General features: G+C 36.8%; 1 protein-coding gene across 2 annotated transcripts; it reads right to left on the bottom strand.

Moving 5' to 3' along the window:
• Nucleotides 1–1,724: 1,724 nt before the first annotated feature.
• Nucleotides 1,725–9,790, bottom strand: PNKP (Polynucleotide kinase 3'-phosphatase). 2 transcript variants are annotated; one of them, XM_019051143.2, is made up of 6 exons: nucleotides 9,480–9,790; nucleotides 8,124–8,506; nucleotides 7,612–7,941; nucleotides 5,745–6,314; nucleotides 4,936–4,997; nucleotides 1,725–4,247 (listed from the first exon to the last, which is right to left on the bottom strand). In XM_019051143.2, exons 1-6 carry the CDS (start codon nucleotides 9,616–9,618, stop codon nucleotides 4,130–4,132), a joined length of 1,602 nt encoding a protein of 533 aa, XP_018906688.2. In that variant the 5' UTR covers nucleotides 9,619–9,790; the 3' UTR covers nucleotides 1,725–4,129. The 2 variants fall into 2 exon arrangements, with proteins under 2 accessions (XP_018906688.2, XP_018906690.2); XM_019051145.2 differs by lacking the exon at nucleotides 9,480–9,790 and adding an exon at nucleotides 9,333–9,473.
• Nucleotides 9,791–16,633: the final 6,843 nt, after the last annotated feature.

Here is a 16,633-nt window from a genome sequence, read left to right as displayed (position 1 = left end):
GACAACAAAACTCGAAGATGCCGGCGCGGTCGGTATTCGGTAATAGTGGCTGCGTGACGCTAACGATCGTGACGTCGCGTAACGTAACGTCAATGTCAAGGGAGAAAGTTTAAATAATACGATAGGGGGCTCCTGCTGACTCCAGAAATCCCGATTCTCGCGCGACAACGGCGACGCTCGCTCGGCTGTCACGCGTCGTTTTGAATTTCCCGCGCTTCTCCGACCGTGACACTTCCCGCTCGCTGCGCGCCGAACATGCGCAGTGGCTAATCTGCCGTGCTACGCTACGCTGCCGTGCTAAGGAAGAACGCCGTATGAGCCTTCAGACGTTGTCAAGTTTCTACCGATAAAAACCGAAATTACTGGGGAAATTGTGAATATTATTTTTCAAAATTTTCAGATATTTTTGTACGTAATTTAATCTAGAATATAAGGAAAATTTCAAGGAAAAATCTGCAAGAATGTTGTCACGTATACATGTTTTATCGAGGGAAATTTGGCAACTCTCGAATATTCATACGGCGTTCTTCCTTGGCACGGCAGTACGGAAGAACGCCGTATGAGCATTTGAACGTTCCCAAGTTTTCTCCTTGAAAATTGTATTCTTAAGGAAAGCTATAAATATTTTTCTTTATAATTTTCAGGCTATTTTGATCAAATTACGAACAAAATCCTCTGAAAAATTGGAAGTGAAGCTGTCACAAATTTTCCTGAAAATTCGTAATTTGTCGAAGGAAATTCGGCAACGCCTGACGGCTCATTCGGCGTTCTTCCTTGGGTCGGCAATAATGAACGAAAATCATTCCCAAGATTCCTCAACAACATCACTCTGAAGGAGAAACGAACTTAATGATCGAACACTTTCATATGAAAACCATGTCGCGCCGTGACATGGTTTTTGTCTTTGTTTTCATCTATAACCCTTCTCAAATTGCCTGTCCTTCTCAAGTTGTCCAAAATAAATTATCAGTTAATTGAATATAACTGGAAGAAAGGAAACTTCATTTTTCAGAAACTTTGTTCAGACGTCTTAACCAGATATCTGTTAGTAAAAAGGCCCTGTTAAATCTCACTTTCTGAGTAAAACTCCCATAAGAGCAAGAGAATCCCTCCTTTCAAAAATTTTGGATTTCTTATTAAAATGCCGAGTGCTTTGCATTAATTGAGATTCTGTAATCTGAACTAAATATCTTAATGACATGACTTCAATTTCAGAACAATGACAAATAAACGTTGCTTGAAGATGGAATTAAAAGGGGAAAAGTAAACATTGATGATACCTTGATAGAATTTTGGTCAGAGGAGGACACACGTATTTTTACCTCTTACAACAAATAAGATTGGTCGGTTCATTTGAAGTTAATCCGGACTATTTTATCTTTCCATATTACAGGAACAATAATCTATTACACTTAATTAATTTGAGACCAAGATTCCAGGATTTGAATCTGAAAATTTGAGGCAGGGATAATTTGTAATGATACTTATTTACTAAGGTTAGGTATCTTTCAGTTAAAAACAAAAAATATAAAAAAGAAACGGTAACTTAGAAAGCTAGTTTGGATGAAATTAATTTTAGAAGTATTAGCAGGGAATATTTTATAATGTTTAAACTGACATTGGTAGTAGGGACTATTTTGGTACTTAGGAAAATGATAGCTTTTATGTTTGTGATGAGAAGAAGTCTTATTGTTAAAAAAAAGTTTGAAATTAAAACAAGAAACTTAAAGTTTTTCGATGTTTAATTAAAACAAAACAACAAAGTTATGAATTCACAAGTGGTAATAAATAACTTATCTAATTGACTAAAGTACAAAAACACAAATGAGAAAGCTTATCTTCAAATTTTAAAAAGAGCATACGAATTTCCTCAGTATCAATGTAATTTGAAGTCATCTCACTAAAATTCAGGACTCATTGCAAATGTTTTGAAGAGATTTTACGAATTACCGTGCAATGGAAATATGAATTACAAACTTTGATATAAAAGAGAGGGAAGAGTTTCAAGTGGTTGTGGAGACCTGAATTTGACTTACACTTTTCTTGAAATCAAATTTCAAAGACTAATTTCTACTACATTTGATCTTTCAAAGCTTCGATAATTCTTTTGCAACTGGTCTGAACTTTAGAGAGATGCATTTTATGTACCAAAACAACAGGTGCTGCACATTTTAATTTACAACCATGATATAAAAAAAGTCAATATAAAGGGTCCCTCGGATTAAATTTACTATCCACATTATACAATTTACAAAAATTACAAATTCACAGGAAATTTGATTTTCGTGAGATACGAGTATTTCTTAACAGAGAGAAGGCTGAGAACAGGCGAGAATTACACCTGAATTTGATGAAGTACTTTATAGTAGGGGGTATTATTAAAAAAAGAAAAATACCTTGAGCACTGACCCATTCATTGTTTATCATAATAATTATCATAAAAATGTAGTTACTTTTCAAGGCTTTTATCAATGAAGTCTTGCAATGATCCTTAATCAGTTAATAAAAATTACTGTTAAAAGAACTTTTAATTTTTCAGTCTGCTCTAAAACTAGTGTACAAGAAACAAAAAGGAGTAAGTTTCCTAGCAAAAATAATGCCATGGAAGAAAAAAAAAAAAACTAAATCATGTTAATAAGCTCATTATGTTGAGAAAGAAAAAAAAGTGTAGTTAACACTCGACATTTTCGTTAGCTGCCATTTCTAAAACATCTGTTGCTGATACCTGAGAAAGACTTAGCGGTGTTTTAGGTTCAACCATGCAGTCCTTGGCTTGAATATTGATCTATATCGACAGTGAAACAGCGTAAAATGCATACAAATGTATATCTCGTTTGCGGTGTTTCAAAATCTCCTATTTTAATTTTTCAAAGGAGAACAAACAACTCTGTTATTTGAAATTTTTATAGATTAAACTTCACACAGAGGAGAAAGCTCAAGGAAGTTTGCAAAAATGACGTTGAATATTTTTTCATATACAAAATGATGCATGACAGGAGGTTATAAACCAAGACCTACATTCCTGCAGTTTCACTGTTGGTATATGGATGTTCAAATGTAAGTTGAGGGTCATCATAGGGCACACGGAGTTGAAGTAGAAACAGTGGAGCTGTCATAATGTTTTGATTGATACACCGCTTTGAAACAATACTTTCAAGATTACATACTGTCGAAAACAGGAAGTAACTTGACATTGATTGCATTTTATGGTTTCAATAGTAACCACTGACTCAAGAGGTAACAGCAATATCAGTGGGGAGAGAACGGTAGCTGAAAATGCGATGAGAAATAGAATGCAATCACGCGAAATTCTCAGTACGGAATGATTAATGTCAGTCCATAATCGATTGTGAATATTTGGAAAAAAAATTGAGCCGTTAGTCCTGCTACAGAGAAATAATTTGACACTAATGAAGCTGTTTGAGGTCATTTGCGACAAGTAAAATGAAGGAATTTTGGGATTACAAAAAAACACCCATCTGTAGTGAGGTGAGACTTAATCTTGGAATTTAAAAAGAAAAAGAAAAAAGAACATGATAAAGAGGAAGGTGATCTATTGTTCCGCAAAATGGGACTTTTTTTAAAATAAACAAATTTTTTTACTAATTCAGAATGTAAGTGCTTTGAGGATACTCGTGAAATACAAAACGCTAAATTTGGGATTTTTCAACCCACTTCTACATCATGATGGTTATGTGACGTAGGTCTTTATCCTTCAACACATAAAAATAAGCTGGCATAATGTTATCCTTGATCTCCCCCCCCCCCCTCTGAGAGCATTAAGTATGTTGTGAACAACCCCTTTGGTAAATGATTATTTCTTAGTGTCAGGCATTAATGATGTTTACATACAAAATAAATATAAAGTAATTTATAGTAGTACAGAACTTTGATAAATTTTGAGAGATGGACTTGAATCCTTACTTAACTATTGTAGTATTTGAATTTGGACACAATGGACTTCAAGACATATGTCATAAATACAAGTAAAAGTAACTGATAGATTTCATTTTAAAGCTACCGCCAAATTTGGAGCTGCTTGGTGACGGTGAAGAAAATTATAGAATGAAATGTGAGGATTTTGTAAGGTGCAATCTCTAATTGGCTGCTACTGCTTCTGCAAGTTTCCTTAAATAAGGTACATCTTGTAAAGTATTTCTTGTTGAGGGTCTTCAAACTTTGGGACGAAATTTACTTTTAAAATATCTTCCACGCCTTCATCTACAGACGGAGCCTCATACTTTACACTGAAAAATAAAATTGTAGAAATTAGGGAAAAATAAAGAGATACTTTTTCATCGAGCATACAGAATACAGAAAAATGTTAACATGAATTCGTTGTTATATTAAGAAAATACATGGTTATTCATATTCGGGAATTCAGATATCCATTATTGCTCTCCCACAATATCTTAGCAGACGTAGATTTTCAATATCGACGGTGTAAGTCGGCAATCACATAACTCGGTTTGCGACGTCGCAGACTTCCTGCCATACTTTATTTTTTACACCGAAAACTACTTAACGGCAATTCTTCAAAACTGCCTTGATTTTCCTTCTCTATGCAAAGAAAATTCTGCAAAAACTTCAAGGAATGATGTCAATTTGTTCTCCTTTAAAAAAATAACATTGCGGCGGAGATTTTCAGACACCGCAAACGAGTTATGTGATTGCCGACTTACACCGTCGATATGTCTGTGGCCTCTGATTAGTGAGTCTTGACATATTTATTAATCTACATCTGACAATGAATGATCTGCAATGATTAGGTTCTGTGTAGAATATCCGCCAAATTTTGATGCTATTTCATGCAGAGACTTTCATCAACAGAGGGAAGTCTAGACCTTTTCTTGTCTCGTCTCCTCATTTGCGTGGAGATGAACCTCACAAAAATCATGCATGAAAATTTTAAAAAAGGGAGAAAAATACACTTACAAGAAACTATTTATGATAATCTCATTCACTGGAATATGGTTTGAGTCTGTGAATTGCCTGAACTGAAAAGTAAAGAATATAAGGTTAGTGAATTCTTGCTCATTAAAAACTCGGGTGCACACATTGAATTTAGGTGTTTCAAAATCTATTCTTCTATGCTGAAAGCATGAAGGGTGAATGCCTAGAAGTTACAAGAGTTTTCATGCTATGAACATTTTACTGCCATTAACGATCACAATAGAGTGCAACTTTAGAACATGCTTTGAATACGTTAAAACATACACATTTTATCACAAAACCTGGCAATCTTGACAGGGATGGAAAAAAGTTAGAATTAAAAGTGCATAAGGTATAGATGGCTCAACAACAATGTTTTAGTGCTACTCTAAGAAATTTTGGTGGCTTCAAAAAAAATTGCTCGTTGAGCTCTATACATAAAAAAAAAAATTGCTGAAGTAACATCCCGAATGTTAAAAATCTACACGACAACTCTTGAATGTTGATATGAACACTACAGTTGTTAATTCAACGTAGTTAGGATGTTATTTTAACAGCCTGAGTGTCCATAGCAACACTCAAGAGGTGTCACGCAGCTTTTTATTATCCAGGAGGTTACTTTAGCAACTTTTCTTTTTCCCGTTTAACTTTTTTCAGCGACTTAAATACTTCTTTAAAAAGAAATTTTCTTTCTTTTAGAGATGAGCTTGAAATGGTGAGTGAAAGAAAAAAGCAAAATATTAATGACTATAATAAAAAGAGATGATCATAAGGGTGAAAAATATAAGAAAAAAAGTATAGGTAATACTTACTTTATTATTGTGTTTGGACTGCTCTTTTGACACATTCATCTCGAACACTCTACAAGGAACATTAAACTTTTGGGCTGTGCTGATATACCGTTCTCTAGACTCTTTGTCAGGATTGGTATTGTCGATGACTGCACTTTGTCCCGCATGAATAGCATCAATCATCACCGAAACGCACTTTTGCCATGTACCTAAATTGTCACGGCTGATATGAGCATATCCATTCGGAACCAGATAATTTTTCACAAAAAAGGACTTGCCCGAACCTGGGGCACCGACCATGATTATGATTTCTTGATGCGGAGGGAAAAGCTTCTTATCATCAGTATTTTCAAAAACTGGTGTAGAGGGTGATAGGTCTCGTGGATTGAATGCAGGCAATGAGTAAGGAGCTTTAAATTGTTTGAAGAAATATTCCTCAGGAGTGTAAAAGATGAGTCCCAGATTTAATGCGAAGAGACGGTCTGCTGCCGAAAAATCTTTTGATTTGTGAGGTGCCCAGTTCACATTCCTTCCGGCTGCATCACCCACATAGAAAGAGTTTCCCATGTCAATTTCAATCCCTGAATTCATCTGGAAATGAAAACATTCCCGTCAAATGCGATACTTTTCCTCCAGAATAAAACCTTAGTTAGGGATGAATTCATTCAAAATTATCAGAGCGTCAACAAAGACAAAGGAAAGTAGAGGTGAAAGTGTGTGAAACAGGAGAAGGTAAATTTTACCTCAATTCGTAAAGAACAACGACAAGGGAGGCAATATTTGATTAAGAAATGCAAGTAAACTCATTTTTCGATATTTGCCAGTAACCCTCAATAAAAATGATGCTCCTGCAAATACTGTTGTGGATTTTACCTTTGAAATTTTTGGCTAACTGCAATAGTCATCGTTGATACAACAAGCCAAGATCCATGCAAAAGACTCAATATAAAATAAAGCATGAGTCCGGCAAAGAGATCCTTAGGGTGGAAACTAAGTAAAATCGTCGATATGGTGACAAACTCTATCAGGGATTAAAATACTGCTTTCTAGTTTTTGATGCTAAATACTTCCCATTACTCTGAGGAACATTGGATCAATATTTCAAGCCATAATTTGGATAAATAATGAAGTGTCTGAGTTAGAGTGCCAAAGACTGGCAACAGCCTTCAGTGCGATGAAAAAAATTTTCCTCTCACTCTTTAACCTTTTCTTTCCTCCGAAATTTTGGGAGAACAGAGATTCCTGAACTTCAAATGAAAAATTACACAAGTGGAACAATTAGATAATTTCATCGTCGATGTTCTTTATTCATTGATTTTGGTTTCATGAGCTTGCCTTGAAGATTTGATGAGGAAACTAAATCTTGAGAAAAGTTCACATTCTGCTGTTGACTCTTAAGTAGGTAAAGCGACTAACAGTTCCTGAAGAATGGGTATTGACTATCTTTGCCCCCTTGGTACCCTAGTCAAGTTCTCTGTGTTGCACTAGAGAGCAAGATCAACCAAATCCAGATTTTCCCCACTGATCCAAAAAAAAAAAAAAAAAAAAAAAAAATGTGCTTTTATCAAAATTGAAATTTGAAGACAAAATTTGTGAACACTATATTCATTTTCTTCAGCAGGTAGGGGCGAACAGGCGAGCAGGAACACAGAGAAAAATCCCAGTGGGCTGGTAGATACTTGAGATAATTTTGGACTGGTTTGTTCCTTTCACTCGACAAAAAAGGATTAAAATAGGCCAATCTATCGCTTATGGACTGGTATTTTCAGGTGCTTTTTCCATGCCAGTTCGCCCCTGTGAGGAGGGGTTGTTAAAACCATTCCATTAGTGAAAAACTTGTTTCCATTGAGAGGATAACAAATGGTCAAAGTGATGTATTCGGACTTACCTCCTTCACCAATACATTCCACATTCCAGGAGCTGGTTTGCGAAAAATATCTTGTTGGGTTGCTGCAAAAACTTGTACAGGTATTTTCAGTTCTTCCACAACCTTTTCAACCTTTAACTGAAATTCTTTAGTTTTAGCTGAAGTTTGCACACTCTTGCCAAGGCCATTTTGGTTGGTGAAAACGACTATCTTGTAATTTTCTTCGCTCCAGAGTTTGCGAAGCTTTTGAACGATATCGGGATGGAAAAACTTCCAATCATATCTATCCACAGGAAACACTTTGCCAGACTTAGTCAATATCAGAGTGCCATCTAGATCAAACGCAGCAATCTGAAAAACCCAAGTACAAGAGAAGGTCAATTTTAGAGTTTAGAAATTAGACGAGTGAGATAAGTTGCGTATGGGGAAAATTTTTACAGATGTGACACATGCATGATCTTCTTGATAAGAGTTTTACTTTAAGAATAGATTCTGAACAGAGATATTTCCCTTGAATAGGAAATAAAATTTACCTTGCTTCTACTTTCAACACTTGGCGAGTCATAGATAAGGAGTGCCGAGTTCTTTATTGAATGCCATTGTCCTTTTTGGACCACCAATTCTTCAACTTTAACAGAATTTGAATGCGATCCGTTCAAAGCCGCTTCCAGGTGAGGTCGTTTGGCAGGCGGTTCTTCCGAGGTCTGTCTAAGCTGGGCTTCTTTGACAATATTTCGTGGTGGGGGGTCAAATTCAACCCTGTAAATATGGTATCCCACCAAAAGTTCAAGCCTGTCTCCATGTTGCAGCAGCACCTCTTTATTTTTGGTAATTGGTTTGCCATTTGCACCAGAGTCATTATTGCCAACTTGTTTGATGCTCAACACGTTTTTGCTGTAGTCGGCAATTGCTATCACTGAAAAATAAGAGGAAAATCAAAGATGATTTATTGTTTCAGGTCTGATGATGATTTGATAGAAGAAATGCTTAGTTTTTCTAAAGACTCTCTTTTGAGAAGAAAGAGAGGAAGCAAGAAGGGGAAAATGTCTTGCAGGAAAACTAATCCAATAAACTACTTACTGCCTAGATTCTAAGGTTGGTGATATAAGGGAATGGTAGGGGATGAATCTCGAAAATTCCCCAGTGTTGAAGTTTTAAATTGAATTTCTTGGTGGAAGAAAACAGGTATGGACGTAGCTGCGCAACAAAGCATGTTGGAATAAAATGTCCTCCAGCCGTTACACAGCAGTGGCACGGCTCTTTCTCGCTAACATAATGAATGGCTAATGTAAAAAAAAGTACGAGTCGGACCGTCTCTCACCAACACATAGACAGAATTCCTCTACGTAAGCTTTCCATAGAGACAGATCTATGATGTACAAGTTGACATGCAAATCAAAGGTGAGTCAGTTCAATGTCCATGTACCTATTTTCTTCCTACCACAGCTTCAGTTTGGTTCCTTTGAAAAATTGAATTGATTTGCATTGTGTTCCATACTGTGCTGTACAGAATAAGATGTCACCACTTCCTTACATTACTTCATAAAAAATGATGACATCAATAACTAAAGTAACCAATGAGTGCATTGATCATCAAGACTCACAACTTCGATAACTCAGATGACACCACTCAACTTTCGTTACTCTAACTGTGTTAATCTTGCAGGGGTAAATTTATGGTTACTTTCAGCGGAAACTATGCTAAAGGTAAAAAAGAAAACTGAAAATTATCGGTGGATTACATTTATAAAAGAGCAGCGACTGCAAGAGCATTATGTAAGAAATGAAGGATGATGACAGGTGAAAATAGTTCACCGCTCTCTGAAGTGATTTACTGGAACAGCCGATGAAAACTTGAGGTGGGATGTAGTATACGAAATAAAAAATACCTTGTTCTCTGGAGCATCTCTTATCAACGACCTGCGTTAATGGGTTTCTTCCGAGAGCGATTTTTTGATTATGCGGCAGCTCAATGAAGCTGTGAGAGTTGGTGACACTTCGAAGTAGACACTTGTTTGCGGAGCTCATATTGGAACGGGGACGATCACAGGTTCATTTTAGGGAAAATGCACAAAAAATTATTTGCACTAATTTCTTCCAAGCTAAAATGGAAGGTCCTAAAGGCTAGCAAAACTAGAAGAGCGAAAAATCAACAACAGAAAATTCTGCGACCCGTGCGATTTCACAGGTTATGGCTGTGTTGTCATTGTAAGCAAGGTTACCGCTGCTGCAAGAGAGGATATTGCTAAAACTCAAATGTGAAGTTTCTAATCAAATTTCAGGGAGAAACGGAGTTCTGGGAGAAAAGCTCATAAATATTTTGACATTTTGACCGGTTTGAGTTCATGCCTTACTTCCCGAAACAAAGTTCCGAGTTTTTGAGTTTCATTAATTCAGCTTCACAGTAAAATTTTGTTGTGGAATCACTTGTACACTTGTTTCTCAAGTATTGTGTACACTTTTGCATCAACCAGATTTGAAGGCACTTCATAGATCACGGAAACAATATTTTTAATATTCGCCATTGCATTGGGCTCAGCATTGGTGTTCATGCCGCATAGGCAGGTAGACTTTAAAAGTTGCATTGACGACTCTGTTGTCTTTGAAAGCTGACGTCTAAAAAAATGCGCACTGATATTATGCAATATGTAAGTGCTCCTTCTACGATTAATTATTCAATGAAAACAGCAATCGCCTTCATATCTCAGTGTCATCGTGTGATTGATTAAGAAAAAGGTATACTCTAAAAAAGGTAGGTAGGTACGCGCCAAAATTGCAAGCAGTAGTGCGTGGTTTTCTTCGCTGCAAAAAATTAATGGCAAGATGTTGATCTTATCAGTACTATTCTAACACGAAATGTAAACTTCAGCTAGCAACAGATTTGAAAATCGAAGCAGGGCGGGGTCTAAATAACAATATGCATCTTCAGATTTTTATCGATAGCTAGTCAAACAATAATGTTGTGGAGTTGCATATTTTCCATTTTGAAGGCGAATTTTCAGCTTCCTTTAGCAATGCTTGACGTTCGCCATGAACGACCATGTTTCGACGTATATCTGTACCTCATCAGCGAGTCCTCGTTTTTGAGGCGTAGAAGGGCATAAGTATTTCATGTCCGATTTTTCATAGTAGTTTTGATTGTTCAATCTGTCAAAACTCCGTCAATTCGAACTCATCGTGCTGAAAAATTCCCATTGAATAATAGAGCGATGGATTTCTAGTGACGCTCGACTCTAATTCCTGTAGCTAAATGTTGCCACGTCATTTGGATTAATTACATAATTTGTAATTACATTACATAATACATAATTACATAATTAATTACATCATTACATACATGGTCCCCCGTGCATAAATTACATGCCGAGTTCGCCTTTTAGGGAGCATGTCAGTTTGTTAATATCGAGTATAATCACTGTACCCTACAGCGAATGCCGTGGGCACATCTTAGATCCGCCCGCTAAATCGAGTGTATGCAACCCGGCTCACCGCGGAGTCAAAATAGTTGCATGTTGGGTTCGAACCCATCCTCGAATATTGGAGAACGAAACAAGCCGGTTTAACGTAAAAGTGCGAATGGTGACTTACTCGTGTAATATGTTCATTTTTCAACTTTAAAAAACTTAATGACAAGTTTGGGAAATCAGGGTGACTTGCGAAAAAATCGCGCATTTTATACCACTGAAGATGAAGCACTGAACCTTGAAATGCATTTGGAATAAAACTCAACATGAAGTAAGCGCTTCGAGGTAAAAAACTTACTTAATCAAATATTTTTCTATTGTTTTACGCTCCGGGCATTATTTACAGTCGCAGTTTATATCGCGATATTTTGTTTGTTAAGTGTTTTCTCTGTTACTTATAACTGAGGAGCTTAGAAGGAGCTATAAGGAATATTTTTCTTTCTTTCTTTCTTTTCTTCAAAATATGCTCGGATGATTGCTCCTCCAAAGGGGGCGATGGAAAATGACAAAATAAATTTTAAACCGAAAATCGTAAAATTAATTTTTTTAATGGTGAGAAAGGCTGGAATGATACTTATTCCGCTTCTATTGGACATGACAAGATCATAATTCGCCCCTTATTGGAAAATGTAGTCCAAACTTGTTCAATCCTCCTCTCATAATCATGCCATTTTGCTTTCAGTTTTCTGCGGAGTTGAATCTCTTCAAACTACGATAATTCTCATCAGACGGGCAGTGACACAAGTATCCGAGGGTTGGGCCGCGAAACGGTCAGGGGGAACCCCCTACTTACTTTTATTTCTACGCAATAAAATATTGCCACGCGCATCTGGGTCAGGTGAAAGGAAGCAAAATATTGCGTCATTCATGAAATTTTATTGCCTGACAAAGTCCTTCTAAATACTTCCTTTTGTGTTTGATTTCGAATTTATTTCCGAGTCTTGGAGGGTGACTAAAAATTACCTAGCTGTAGGAGGGGGGGGGATTAATCCAGTCGAAATTGCGCATGGCGTAGCGTGAAGAGTGAGTTGTACGAGCCCTAAAAAAGTCGTCAATCTCGCTAGAACGCTCGTGGCTTTTTAGGAATAACCGCTCATGGCGCCTACTCCAGACTCAAAACGCCCTGTTGGGAATGGCGCTAAGCTTCTCACCCCAAGACCCCACCCCTCCGCCCCCGGGCGAAACCTTCCGTACTTTATTGAAAACCAATAGTCTGGCACAGCCACGTTGCGTCAATGCTAGTTGTATACTTTACGGGGTGGAGTAACCTTGGAGGTGATATCCCTCCGCCATTCCTGCATTTCTCAAAACATTGCTTGTTTACATTCGTCAAACGCCCTTTCTCAGCGATAGAAAAGCTGTGAAGCGCTTTAAATAATCGTTCAATCCGTGCAAGCTGCAATCGCTTTGCTTTCTCAAACGTTGAACGGGAGAAAACAGTTAATGTTTACGGGCACTACTTTGCGCCGCGCAATGTTGTTTTGACGGTATCCAAAATAACAACAGAGCCATCGCGACCTCCGCTCCATTCATCGCCAGTTGAGAAATTGATTGCGAGGTGACCTGCCGCTACACTTGTGAAGTATTGATGCAGTTTCCTCTGTAATTTGCATCAGCAATTTCGTACCCATCCGCTGTTTTCGTTGAAACTCGTTAGTTCGAAAAGTTTTTACGGTTCGCGATCGAAGAATTGTTCAGTTTCGGAGTGCGTTGATCTCATTTTGTCTGGCTTGCTGTTGGCTGGAACGTCGATGTTGTGTCAGTGAAAGTGGATTATTAGCAAGATGCCCAGTGTTGAGGAAATCAGCATTCTGTCGGAAAACAAGAAAACAACGCAAGATTTTTTGGCCCGCGATATGGAAGAATTAGTGTCCGAAATCAAGGAAAACCTCCGACTTTCCGGGCTGAAACCAAAACAAACATCTAGGACTTCCAAGTGCAGGCATTCGCCATATACCGTCCCTACCCGTGACTGGAGTTCGTGTTCTTGTGACCAGAGCAGATCCGTCACCAAACCATGTCCCGTGCATAATCGATTAAATATTAGTAATAAATCAGAAAATTCAAGTAGCACAAGTGACGATCCTTACGAGATGCTCCAAACTCTACTCAGAGATGGCAGCTTGATCAAGGAAGCAGTGAGGCGGTTACAAAAAGGCTTAACACCTAAGCAAAGGTATTTCTACGACTCCGACGAAGAAACGCCGAAAAGCCCTTTAAAATTTTGCCATCAACTTGACCTTTAAATATTCAACGCTTAGTCCTCATTTGTTATTAAAGTTCCTCCGATGTTTAGTGTTGTGAATAAACTTTGGGCCATTGTTGCGGTCTCCCAGAATTTCGTAGTCTTTATTGAATTAAATTTTTGGTGATTCTAATTTGATTTTTGTTGTACAAAGCTGTATGCAGCTATTCTGGTGAATTTTCTTCGCATTTTTGTCGGTATTGTGAATTTTTCCTTATTCAACAACGCGCGATGCAACGATGAACTGGCACGATTCTCGAACCGACTTCTCAATGTATCTTCTCATTGCTGTAAGCAATCTTCATGCTCACAATTAATTTAACACTGCAAATACTTCTCTGTGTGACTTCTAATAGTGTGACCTACTTACTGCCCTATGCACAAATGGTGAAGGACTCCGTAATGTTTATTATCTATTATTAATTGTCACCATTACTTGACTTGACCCATTTAATCTGAGATGACTGTGTCATTGCTATCCTGCCCAACATTTTCTTTAAATCTTGTTCACAGATTATTCTATCCCCCCTGTTACGCCTTTAACTCATACTGCACTTAACTTCTGATTTTCAGTTTAAACATCGGAACCCCATTGTCGCATCTTTTCATTGAGAGGGATAAGCAAGGCTGGTATCCCTGGTAAATTTAAAACATTCAATTCTCATTGAATCTCATTTAATTATGATTTAAAGGTAGTCAAATTTTTCCAGCATTCAATTTGAGCTGAATGTTTTCTTGTTCCTATAAATGTGATTATTAGTTTTAGCGGAATGCCTATGAATTTTCTAACGCAGTCATTATTAATTTATCATATTTACCAGTGGTCATTTAATTGTATATGAACTTAATGTCAAGGCATGTCTAAATTAACTTTCTCTCTTCAGCCTCATGAGTGAACAAAGAGCACTCAAAGGATTTTCTTTCAACCTCTGACTGTTTCGTTTACACATAATTTTGGATTTTTTTTATTTCACTCTACAGGAAGTTGCTGTATAGATGTAAATTCTCTGTAGGTAGTTCTTGTAGATTAGAAACTTTATTTGCTTCATGTTCATTTGTAATAGTCCAAATTTGTTCACTTGATACGCTAGGTCCAATATTCTTAATGAGGGAGTAAGGCAGGTACTTAATTCTAATTTACCTAAGGTTCCAGTGATGTATACAAATTTTATTCCATTGAGTACTGAGACATATTCTACAATCTAGCTCTCTCTTTTAGGAGATAGGTAGGCAAACTGTGCATGTAGCCCTTGCAAACTCCTAGAATATGCAACAGATACCCAATTATCTGAGTAAACGAGTGCTAGGCATGCATATGGGCAGCATCTAATGCTACATGTATACCTTTTTGCAGCTCTTCAGGTGAAGGTACATTTTTACCCCTAGCTGTCTCATCTCCGCCACTGTAATGGAAGCCTTATGAGCAGTCTAGATTGTATTTTAAGTCTGTGATCAAACACCTTCTTTGATGAGTAATTCTGTAAATTCGAAGAATTCAAGGATCCTCATTATCTGCTGCATGTCCTCATTTAAATAGGTATTCAAAGATTAATTAATATGCCATGAAAACTAAAATGATTGATTGGAGTCTCTTGGTTTATTGCAGTTAAGTGTAACCATGAGATAATGCTCCTTCAGCTCACAGCCCTATCTTAGTTGCTCCGACTTATTCTAGTAACATCATTTTGCTTCATGCAATATTTTTTGCCAAGAAGTCCTAGCAACTGAAGTCAGGCATTTGTTGTAGTGACCCAAGAAATAAGTTACTTTTAAATTGTTTTGTACTTTTCCAAGTCTTTATTCTGACATCAAACTTGTGCATTTCACATTTATGTCAGGAATTGTTTTTAAAAAACTTCTGATCCGGCCGCTCCTTAACACTCACAAAGAATGTATGAACGCCTTTGCAGATATTTTGATTCAAGTCATGTTATGAGAGATCTTGATCCACTTCTTAAATGTGTATACCTTGTTTTATTAGTATTCAAATATTGTTGTCTCAAAAATCCTTGAAAGAAATTTTAAAATGCACGGGTTCTCCTCTTGTCAAACCCTGTGCAGGGGACAAAATGATAAAAAATCTAGAATCAATCTCTCGTCAGTGACAAATAATCCTCAGTCCTTTCTTAGATGGCTTTATAGAAATATCGAACCCAAGAATAAAATTTGTTTAATGTGGGTCTTTTTTCATTGATGCACAATGTTTTTCGCTCCTATGAGGAATGCAAAATCAATTTTTTTTTACTAGAATTCAAAATTAGAAAGTAGTAAAGTTAGCGTGTGCAGTGTCACTTTCTTTCACAATGTGAGCTCATTCACTGGGTCATTTTTTTAATTCCGTCTAATTTTTTTAACAACGAATGATTTAAAACATGTAAATCGTTATATTAACCTCCCATATTAAAAAGTGACGCAGAGATTTGAGGAAACATTTCAATGTGCGCAGAATTTTTCTCCCAAAAATACAGCTCTTCAAGCTTTGAAACTGTGCTGAGTCAATGTATGATGCATCTTGACCCAGTTTACTTCATTATTCGTTCTGTCTATTTTGAAAAGTCATGTGCGTTTACCATTTTTGGCTTCCAATATTTTCCTGTATTGTAATTCTACAAATGTACAGCTATTTTGTTCAACAAATCACGTAACTTTGACTTTAGTGTTCTCAAATAAGCCGCCCAACTGGCATTCAAATACAATTTACTTTTCTTTTGACAAAAGTATGAAGCTACTCTCATCAACTCTCTTTAATTAAATTGAAGTGTAGCTGTATCTTTGTTGTCAGTACCTAGTGGAATTCTGCTTTTTTTCTTGCATGAAGTGTAAATTGAGGTACAATCAAAAGGTCCTTTTTTAAACTGTCTTGTTACCTCAGCACACCCAATTCATTTTCATTCCTCCTCTCTTTAATTTTGAATGATCTAGACCATCCTCCCTCCCTTGTTAGCCGCCCAATGTTTCCATTTGTCACTCGTTTCTGCTAGGTATTATTGAATCCTATCGATCAAAAAGTGAATATTCTTATCTGAGAACTATGCTTATCATTTCTGTAAACATATTGTCTCGTGCATTTTCCCACGAGGTGTACATTTGTAACTATTTTACAAAACCATTCTGAAAATAGAATCTTTTTTCCTTGCCAAAATGTATGTTTGGAAGCAGAATAGATATTTAGTAGGCACACACCTGCCTCTGTGCTAATACCAGAAAAGAAAGAAAAAAAAATCAATTAAAAAAAATTTAAAAAACCGAAAAAAAACCCCAAAAACAATATAAAAATTTCCATAAAAATGACGATTGAGCACCTATATAAAATTGGGAATTACGTAGCAGTCTC

The sequence above is a fragment of the Bemisia tabaci genome, chromosome 6 (genome assembly GCF_918797505.1).
Source record: "Bemisia tabaci chromosome 6, PGI_BMITA_v3".
NCBI lineage: Eukaryota > Metazoa > Arthropoda > Insecta > Hemiptera > Aleyrodidae > Bemisia > Bemisia tabaci.
Note: the sequence above shows the minus strand (reverse complement) of the source record. Positions and strands in the feature narration are given on the sequence as shown.